This window comes from Musa acuminata, chromosome BXJ3-1, assembly GCF_036884655.1.
Source record: "Musa acuminata AAA Group cultivar baxijiao chromosome BXJ3-1, Cavendish_Baxijiao_AAA, whole genome shotgun sequence".
NCBI lineage: Eukaryota > Viridiplantae > Streptophyta > Magnoliopsida > Zingiberales > Musaceae > Musa > Musa acuminata.
In genome coordinates, this window is record NC_088349.1 from 11441513 (window position 1) to 11451915 (window position 10403).

Genomic DNA, 10403 nt, shown 5'->3' on the forward strand with positions numbered 1-10403 from the left:
TTTTGTGTGTGTGTTGTTTACATCTCAATCTCATGCATAGGATGAAACACAATTAGGATAGTAAATAAAATCCATCTCGTATATTGTAAGATTTTGACGGATTTAGGGAACATCAAATCCTATCTTATGATAAGAATCATCATAATGAACAGAAGAACATAAGAAACTTTTTTATATAATTACATTGACACATTCCTACCTTCTATAGAAATTTGTCACATGTGCTAATTGCACAAAGTGACAAATTGTTGCATTGAAAATGATATCATATAAAACAACAATAAGTCTCAATATGTTTGTTTTGCATTGTAGACATCGAATAATACTCCCTAAATCTTGAAGTAACAAGTATAATCAAAGTAATATTTTTATCAATAAGAGCATGATATTCTCCCTCCCTCAATACCTAAGTGAGCAACAATGTGCTATTTCTTTTTTCTTCAAAAAAATCTTAGAATCATTCTTTAAAAAGGGCATTTGCCTACTATAAAATTATTTACCTCCAAGCTAAGAAGAGTTATATCATCATGCTATACAAGAATCCTCGACAAACTCACCTACCTTAATCACTCCATAAGATATAGATTGAATCTTCTCAGTTACCTGATGTGATCATTCCTAGTCCGAATATTTTTTCACGTTTCTAAAGGACCATATCTCCCAACTCATTGATGCCTAATTCATCGATTATAAAGTCTTGTCGGTCTTTTTATATTTTTTTTGTACTTTAGTATTCTTAGGTGTACACTTGTCTCATTGATGATATCTAGGTTTGGCTCAAGTACTTATTTGGATATTTCTTCCTTGAAGTTTTCTGATCTAGATGCAGGAAAAACAACTTTTGGTAGAATGAAAAGATTACCTTCGTGTCATAAGTGTTGGGAAAATACTTGTTAAAACGAAATATTCTTTTCCCTCTTTATATATCAAAATAAGTTTCTCATCAAAATACCAATTTGATATCCAAATAAAAATATCAACCAACATAGCGTAAATAATAGAGCAAAAAATCAATCACCCAATATGAAAAAAATCATGGGACCATAGTCCATCTCAAACTTTCGCTATCAATAGTAATGATAACATGTTTATAATAGTTATTCTCTAGAATAACTAAATGATCATATTAATATTAAAATCATATATCTTGGCTCAAGAATAACATATCTTTATAGGATGGATATCCTCAAAGAGAATTCTAAGTCTCATAAAATGGGTATAATAAGAAAGTACTTCAGAAAGGGTAAAATGTAGATAACACGTTAGGATTGTAGAGCTTACTGCAAGGAAGCTTCGTATAAAATTTGGACTAAAACTGATAACGTTTAACTACCTATCGTCAAAAATCTCAAAAATCTTATTTTCTCTTTGTATTTCTCTCTCCTCTTTTCTCTACGTGCCATCGCACACGTTCACTATGCACTCTCACGCTGCACTCATTCACAACCCTATCTCTCTATCTTTTTAATTTCTACCTTCAATTAATGATTTAAGCTCAATGGGCCAATTGGACTCCAAGCTGAGAGAGGCCCAACAATAAATAATGTTTATCTGACCATAAGATGTCTAGATGTTTATTAAATAAGTTCCCTGTACACTTTTGATCTGCTTCTTTTAACCCTTCGAGGATGGTTTAATAGTCATGTCAGTCAATTTATTTGTCTATGAATATGCTACTGAACTAAATTTTAGGGTGATTCCATAAGCTTAATAAAACTTATTGACCTAATATTACTAAATTATGTTTATTATTTTATTATTAGTAATGATGGATCTCAGGGTCCCAAATGTAAGCGATGATATTTTTCTAAGCAAAGTTTATGACTAGTTTCTCAATGATTAAGGCTAATAGCTTGACCTTAACTTTTTTACTAAACTAGTTACATCTAATCCTTCCATTTTAAAAGATTACATCGAAATTTTTATAGTTATGAAAGTGAAACATCTAAATCCATTTATCATAACATTATCAGTTTTACTAACGAAATAAAAAAATAATTTTAATATTTTAGTTGGTGATGATGGAAGGCGTCAATAGTGACGAATGATGATATAATTAAGATCATAAGTAATTATTGTGGATGAGGAGAGTGATAATAAGAGGTGAGGGTTATTTTACATCCGTGTAGATGTTGGCTCAGTTATCGATTGATGGAATGCTCGTTTGACATTTATATCCGTGTAGACGTAGATATAGAGTGATCCTCACTTCTCATCGTCATTCTCTTTATCCATCAGCATCCACTTATGGCTTCCATCAGCACTGTCGTTTGTCATTAGTCATTATCGACATCGTTCGTCATCATCAACTAAAATGTTAAGATTATGTTTTTACCTTTTATTTTTATTTTTTAAAATAAAATCAAAGGTGTTAGGATAAATAAATCTAAATATTTTACTTTCATAATTACAATCATATCAATATAATTTTTTAAAATATAAAAATTAAAGTACTAAAGATAATTATTTAGATGAAGTAATCTACGAGTAGCCCTTTGCATGAGTGCAACTTAATATGCATGTTTCGTTTTAAGTGATATGTTGTGAATCCAATCTCCAATCAGATGATGAGTGGAGCCTTTGAATCTGAACCGTTGGATACACGGGGGTCACGTGTTCACGGCCGCGCGAACTTTCTCGGTTCATAAAGAAGCTTCTCGATGCAGCGGGTCTGTGCAACGGTCTTCCCCAGCTAAAGAGCGCGATAGAGCGTCATAGACTCCTGTTGTCCTATCGCCTCCTTCGAGCCTGCCTTCGTCACCGCGCGGAAATTGACGCAGCTATGGATCCGGTGAAGCGCGAGCTCCAGAAGAAGCGGCAGATGCTGCAAGCCGACTTCGGTGGCAGGAAGCTCCTCCGGCGATCCGAGATCGAGCAGAAGGAGATCCAGAGGTTACGCCAGCAAGAGCAACGCCACCTCCAATCCAAATCTCACAACAGCATCCCCACCTCCTCCTACGAGAAACCCTCCGAATCCCTTCTAAGCGAACGCGGGAACGACGACGCGGCGGCGGGACTCCCACGCGACGAGGTGGTTCGCCGCCTCCGGATCCTGAAGCAGCCCGCCACGCTGTTTGGGGAGGACGATGCCGCCCGCTTCCGTCGCCTACAGGCGGTCATCGAGTCCGGCCCCATCGAGGTCGAGGAGGAGATGGCCGACGGCGAGACCAACGACTTCCTCAGAGACATATACGAGCTTCGGCGGCGCCAGAGGACGGGGATCCTCCCGGAGAGGGCGTTGGCCAAGAGGGAGGGCGCCGCCGACGGGGTTGAGAAGAACGTGGCCGCTGGCAATGGCCAGGGCGATGGCGAACTCGGCGCGGCAGCGGAGGGTGAGGAGGCCGATACGGATTTGAAGAGGCTGAAGGGTGATTTTGAGGAGTTGTGCGACGAGGACAAGATTCTTGTGTTCTTCAGCAAGCTGTTGAGTGAATGGGGCCAGGAGGTGGAAGAAATGCCGGAGGCGGAAAAGCGGACTGCCAAGGGCAAGTTCGTGGTGGCCACGTTCAATCAATGTGCGAGATACTCGAAGCCAATGTTCAGGATGTGCGGGAAGAAGGTATGTTCCTATTCTTTGGACCTTTTAGAATTAAACCCTGGGATGTATTTAACATGAATTTGATGCTAAATTGGTGAAAGAAAGAAACAAGTTTGTAGGAAAATGATTGGTTTTATGCCTTTTTAGAATTAATTTCTTGAGGCTGAAGGTGATCGAAGGCGTATGGAATGTTTATAGAAGTTCAATGTAAATGAGCTGTGCATCATTACTAATGTTCTATATTAAATATGAAAGTTGCGGAAGAATCTCGAAGCATAAGATTAAGTCCGGATGGTATTATTTTTCTTGAATTCCTTGTTTAGTCTTACAGCAATATTAGCTGAAAGGATCAAAATCTTGGAAACTGGGAAAACTAGGTCAAAATTTTCTGGAAACAAAACCCCAGTTTAGGAGCCTTGACTTTAACACTTTCACAGGGTGTGTTATGTAAATCTTAATAATACCAGCATAGATTTGTTGCTTCATTTAAGATAACTTGGTATGCAGAAAGTTTGTTTGGAGATCCCTGTGACATTTTCATCTTGAAAAGAAACGTTCATGTTATTCTGTTTTTTGGATACTCTATTATAGTTTCATATATTCACATGTAATGGCTTGTGGAGATTCTTAACTTTCTTCTTCTGTTGTTAGGAGAGAGATGTAATGAATGCACAAAAATCAACTTGATGAGGAGAATCGCAACTTTGATTGATCTTCTACCAGCTCTTGACAATTCTACATGAATTGTCAGTTATTGCTGGTATTTGTTCATTGACCATCTGTTCAGTTGTTATTCCATTATGTTACTTCTTTACTTGGTACAATCTGGACCCTCTATGCCTGGATACTAGATTACACCATATATTGGTGATGCTAATCAAATTAGTCTAGGTAATGATGATTTGTCTATTACCATATCTTAGAAAATACGTACAAATTTATTTGAGAAAAGTAGTATTCCTCTAAGACGTGGTTATGATATAGAGCTGCATCGTACTTTAATAAACTGTTGATTTGTCTATTCGCAATTGCTAACTTACAAATTTGTTGATGACTGAGTTCTATTTTGATCCCATTGTTTCTCATTTCAGAATTACTGTTTTGAAATATCCAATGCATTGGCAAAAGTCCAAAGCATCGTTTGACTGATGTTAGGTGTTACTTAAAAGTACCTGAAGGTTCTATTCACAATCACACTAATGGTTTTGTTTGTGGTGTGGCATGGCACACCGACTGGAACATACCATCGACTAACAAGAGGAATTTTCTTAATGTTTGGTCATCATGTATTGTTTATCCTAAAACCAATACTGATTGGTTGAGTCTCAACCCCGAGTCTCCCTCAGCTCCGAGCACACTCCAAATAAGTAGTGTTAACCTTTAGGAACATTGTTTGAAAGATGCTAATGGGTTTTGGACTTGTGTGGAATTATATAAAACTGCAGGTTGTAGCCTTAACTTTGCTAGTGTTTTTGTAATTGACATGATGCATAACATCTTTTCAAGGCTAGGAATGATCCAGAAGTTTGCATCATCATAACATGCTTCTAACCTTCTTTGCATGTCAATGAATTTTTTTTTTTATGTTGGCCAAATCTGACCAAGAATTTGGTATGTCTCTCCTTTGTATTTAACATGTAAATGTGGATAATAACTTTTCATGTTAGAAAAATCATCTTCATATATTTCAGATATCCAGCAAGCAATCTATTGTCTTTGCTCTTTCCTTGTGATCTTTACTTATGGACATCGATGCTAAAATCTGCTCAGCTCTGCCTTTCAATCTTTCACTATTCCACTTGCTTTGGATATTACACTAATCTCAATAGCTCAAGATTGCAACGACCCATTTCCCACTGTTGGTGGATTAAGTCTTTTTATCATGCAAGCATTTAGATTGTACGTTTTGGCACAGAGCTTTCACCAGCTAGAATGGACCATGCTGGATGCTTGCATCATCAGAGCAAACCTTCTCCATGAAGGTAATGGGGATGGTAATGGATCGGTACTCAGATTGGCAGTCCACATTACTTGTTTAACCCATTGAGAACCTGCCATAATTGTGCCGTTAGCAATCTGCCCTTGATTACTAGTCCAAACCTGATTATATATATTATATATGAATTTTGTAATAGTTTAGGACCACAATCAAGGTTCATGTCGACTGGTGGTGTCGATTCAGGCCTAGACCAGCATGTATCGATCGACACTAGTGTACCATGTGTTGGTACGTGTCGATAGATCCAAAAAATAATCGAAAATTTCCGAAAATACCTGAAAAATAGAAAAAAAAAAAAACTCAATTAGAGCCATTTAATTAGAACTAAATGCAAATTTAGTTCAATTTTTATAAGAAATTGTCCAAATAAGGAAGGGATAAGATATTTATCGTTTGTGGACGTTGAGGAGCAACTTACCGGCAAGTTCCAAATCAGCAATTTTGCGAAAGCGATAGTAGGTGGAACCATCGACTCCCCATCGTCGATTGAGGCACTATTGTTGATGTCACTACTATCTCTACGGATCAAGCAGAGTGCTGAATGCGATGGAGAATGTATTTCATCGCCAGATTGAAATTGTTGCTCTTTGATTTTTTTTTCAAGGGATTAGTTGATGCTACTGCTTTCCCCTTTGTCTTGGCACGTCGGGCAGATAGTTATGATTGTTGGGTGTCATGACCTTAACTATTCCGACTCGGGGTTGTATGGCTCCTTTCGCCATGTTCTGACTGAGAGGATCTTCCTCCTGCTAGGATGTTGTTCCTCTTCTTCTATTGCCTCGGTGATAAAGAGATGGTGGGTGAGAATGTGTGAGAAAGAGAGTGACGGAGAAAAAGAGTTTAGAAGTTGAGAGAGTGAGAGAGGGTGAAACAGGGGAGGGAGGAGGTTTAAATGGGGTTTGAAAGTGGTCCAACGATCAATTTGATTGTTGGACAGATGGATCACAACCATTGATCCATATCAGTCGAAGTCTAACTGTTACTAATTGGTACTGGTTGGTAGTGGTCAAATTCTGACCGTTTCGCCCTGTATGAAGGCCGTATCGCTCGATACAACTCCTGTTGCTGAATATCATATCTCGGTGATTTGTCGGATCGATAAGTACCACCCATACTGTATCTTTTTGGGCAGGACATCAGTCCTTTACCATAATAACAATAATTCTTGTTTGTATTTTGAACTTAAAATCAACTCTATTTTTCTTTTCTGTTGGAGGCTTCAGTTGTGTTATGATGACTAAATATCAAACTTTTGCTTTCAATTAATTGTTTTTTTTTTAATTTTAAATGTATGTTTAACTTAGTGCTAGTTTGTTTCTGGAAGGAGATCTTGATTGCAATCATAAGAAGTTTGATACATGTTTTTGTTTTTGTCTTTGTTTTTTGATCTAAACCCAGTTAACTCATTCATATAGTGAAATTCATAGATAAACATCAGGCTTTATGTTGTAACTATGAGTTTCAGAAACTTGTCCAAATTATAAATGGGAAAGTCTTAACTGAATTTGTGGTCTGGGAGGGGCGGAGCCTTCTCAGGTTTGACCCATTGTACTCCTATCCACTAATAGAACTCTTACATTGTGTTTATCCAGCTGGTTTCTTATCGCTGCTCTGTTATGGCTGACACCTGGCCTGGGTCAGGCTTGCTCATTTATGCTCTGATCAATTTGGAACAAAAAGAAAAGGAAATACGTAATTTTGTCTGGTTTAAGTGGTCAAGAGGTTGTCCCTGTGTTGAGACTTCTGAGTTTGACTCTTCGGGAAGCTTGGTAGAAATGGTTGTCTGGTTCATACTCAGTCAAGACAGTGTGGTGGTTATGTTCAAGTGCCAGTAATCAGTAACCATCATTGAAAAATATTGCTGGTAATAGTTAAGCCACTGCTCTGAGCTGTGATTCTGTACTTTGCTTTACTTGAGAATAGCTAGTATGTGATAGAAGATCATGATAGAGGCACATATGGAACAACATCTTAGTTATCCATTTGTCTCTTTTGCATCCATCACAATCTTCTGCCACGCTGTCATTTAGGCATTAGCTATTCTTCTCGATATACATTTCAACACTACAAGCATAACTTATGCCTTTGATGATGATTGTTTTGATATTAGATTCTCCCAGGTGACGTCCGCCAGGCCTTGGTTAAGGTTGTGCAATGCTGCATGAAACGAGATTATCTAGCTGCGATGGATGAGTATATCAGGCTGGCCATCGGTAATGCACCGTGGCCTATCGGTGTGACAATGGTGGGAATCCACGAGCGTTCAGCCCATGAGAAGATCTGCACGAACAGCGTCGCCCACATCATGAACGACGAGACGACACGTAAGTATTTGCAGTCGGTGAAGAGGCTCATGACATTTTGCCAGCGCCGGTACCCAACAGACCCCTCCAAATCCATAGAATTCAATAGCTTGGCAAATGGAAGCGACCTACAGTCTCTTCTGGCAGAGGAAAGGGCAGCCAATAATGTACTCTCCAAAGAAGGAATCCATCTAGTATCAGCTGTTTAGTTCACTCGTTCTTGAAGCTGTTCACAAATAGTAGCATTTGAATGCTGTGCTACGCCCCAAGGATTTCAGCCAACATTTGACAAATTATGATTCAAGTGTTCATATTTGTTTGATCTGAGTTTGAAGACTATTTCGTGACTGTCATCCACATGACAAGCGTTTGATTCTTGACTTCTATTGATGAGGATTAGATTGAATTCAGTGGTTTCAAGCTTAAATTCTTCTATTTATGCCAGAGATGCCATGCGGATCGATCACTCAACCTTGCAACAGATGTTATTGTAATATTATGACACTAAAGAGCTGATCCATGTGTTCCAATTCAAGGCATAAGGTCTGTGATTTATACATATTTGAGATAAATGCTTTCCAAAAATGAAGTGGTATGCCATGTGAGGTCGAACATTTTCACCTACCTGAGTGACTCGATCAGCATCCCTTTCGCTAGCTTCTTCATCCCCAAGGCAACATCAGTAGAAGAGACCGTGTCTTAAGCTTCCTTGTTGAGTTGACTAAGCCATGGTGAAGAATGACAATCACATTTGCATGACAAAGCCAAAACCTGAAGCAAACTTCTCTCAGTTCCTCTGAAGATTCATCATCTTAGACTTGTTCAGAAATAGTTGTCAAAGTCATTACAGAGCTCACTGCTGGTGTGTATATGTACATACGATGGCCCAAGCTATGGATAAGCTGAGTTTTCTTCGTTCTGACGACACTTCTCAGTAGACCAACGATTGATGTTTCTTGGGAAGCAATCAATCTCCTCTGCTGATTGCGATGACCAAAGGAGCGGTAGAAATCAAGAACTCAAGGTAATGTGTTGCGGTCAATGAAGCACGTGTTTTACATACAAATTCAACAGTCTCATCTGAATTGTTCTGCAGCCACTGACGATATGCATAATATAATAATAATAATAATAATATTATTATTACTAATTACATTTAACCCAACAGGCCAATCCACGTGTCACCGCTCCTGGTCAACTCCTACGGAGTCAAACTGACTTGTCAACTCCCACGAATTCTTCTTGCTGACTTGTGATGGCTCCGGCGCCATTGATTGGATGCCTGCCATTCTAGAAGCTGGAATGTGGCCAAAATGGTGGTCGTGCAGAAACCACGCACGCAACCGTTTGGGCATTGCAAGTCAGACAAACCTTTTATTATTGACCAGAGAACACCAACTTTGCATTTGATAGTGTGCGAGCCTGAGCCATATATACTCCGTGTCCTGCTCCTCCTGCTTCACACACACACACAAGAGGAGAGGAGAGAGATGGAGGTGCCCATCAAGTTCTACAGGGGCATCAACTCCTACTGGAGGAGGAGGAAGTACCAGAAGCTGGAGAGATCGTCGTCACCCGGGCATAAGAAGGTGACGAAGCTCGGGGCTGTGCGGGGGACGAGGCGGTGGTTCGTGAGGCTCCGGCGGAGCTTCCGGTTCAGGATCAGACTCCCTTCCCCGGCCCGGCTCCTGGTCCGGCTCAGGGACGCCTACGTCGACTGCATGCTGGCCATGGCCGGGAAGGCGCCCGGCCTCTCCACCAATAGTGGGCCGGAGGTCTGGTCGAAGAGGATCCCCACGTCTCGATCGACGAAGATCAAATCGGTTGAGTTCGAGCGGAGGTTAATATGCGAGATCTACAAGTCCCTCGTCATCTCCGGAGAGCTGTGAGAACCCTTCCAAGAGCATGAGAAGACGGATAGGAAGAACAAGGTGAAGATGGTGGAGGAGTCTGAGGGAACAAGAAGAAGCCCACTTCTTCGCTTCCATCTTCTATTTAGTGCTTTTGTACTTTTGACAAGCCTTTTGAAATTTCCTTCCCCCTTTTTTTTATATGTTATTTTATTTTTCTGTTCCTCACTCATTTTGGGTTGGGACTTCCTCTACTGTAAAGTCTATCATGTAAACTAGTATTATGTACTGTGGAATCATCATCTTCATCCTACTGATGTTGGGTTGTGTGCTTGTTTATATGTACTCAATTAATATCCTGTATTTATCTAATCAAGAGAACAAGGTGAATTGAGTGCCTTCACTATCTATTCAACAGTGTTTGTCATCATTGGCTTTTGATGCACCACCCAATAGTTTTATTCTGTTCCTCATATATATCATACAAAAAGAAAACATTAAGAATTCATCTGAAATTAATTTTGATAGTACCTTTTGGATGGAAGTTCTACAAATTTTGCATGAAATGATATATTCAAATATAAGACACACTTGTCCCATTCCAATTTGCCTGTTTGGTCCAGTTTGAGGCATCTGTGAAAGCAATTGGTGGCTTCTCTAATAAGCCTTTCAATAAATGGAATGGGAATTTTCTTTTCTTTCTCAGGGTCTGT

At 39.4% G+C, this 10403-nt stretch overlaps 2 protein-coding genes across 2 annotated transcripts; both read left to right on the top strand.

Moving 5' to 3' along the window:
- Positions 1-2683: 2683 nt before the first annotated feature.
- LOC135629538 (uncharacterized) lies at positions 2684-8179 on the top strand. Its single transcript, XM_065137050.1, has 2 exons — positions 2684-3559; positions 7648-8179. The coding sequence occupies exons 1-2, from the start codon at positions 2783-2785 to the stop codon at positions 8047-8049; spliced, it is 1179 nt and encodes a 392-aa protein (XP_064993122.1). The 5' UTR covers positions 2684-2782; the 3' UTR covers positions 8050-8179.
- A 1105-nt stretch (positions 8180-9284) lies between these two features.
- Positions 9285-10098, top strand: LOC103990193 (uncharacterized). The gene has a single exon (XM_009409265.3). The coding sequence runs from the start codon at positions 9331-9333 to the stop codon at positions 9727-9729; it is 399 nt and encodes a 132-aa protein (XP_009407540.2). The 5' UTR covers positions 9285-9330; the 3' UTR covers positions 9730-10098.
- Positions 10099-10403: the final 305 nt, after the last annotated feature.

Bases quoted from the DNA above. Each gene is read 5' to 3' on its own strand.
- LOC135629538 (XM_065137050.1), top strand. From the start codon at position 2,783: ATGGATCCGGTGAAGCGCGAGCTCCAGAAGAAGCGGCAGATGCTGCAA. The intron at 3,560-7,647 runs GTATGTTCCTAT...TTTTGATATTAG, and splicing joins TCAGGATGTGCGGGAAGAAG to ATTCTCCCAGGTGACGTCCG.
- LOC103990193 (XM_009409265.3), top strand. From the start codon at position 9,331: ATGGAGGTGCCCATCAAGTTCTACAGGGGCATCAACTCCTACTGGAGG.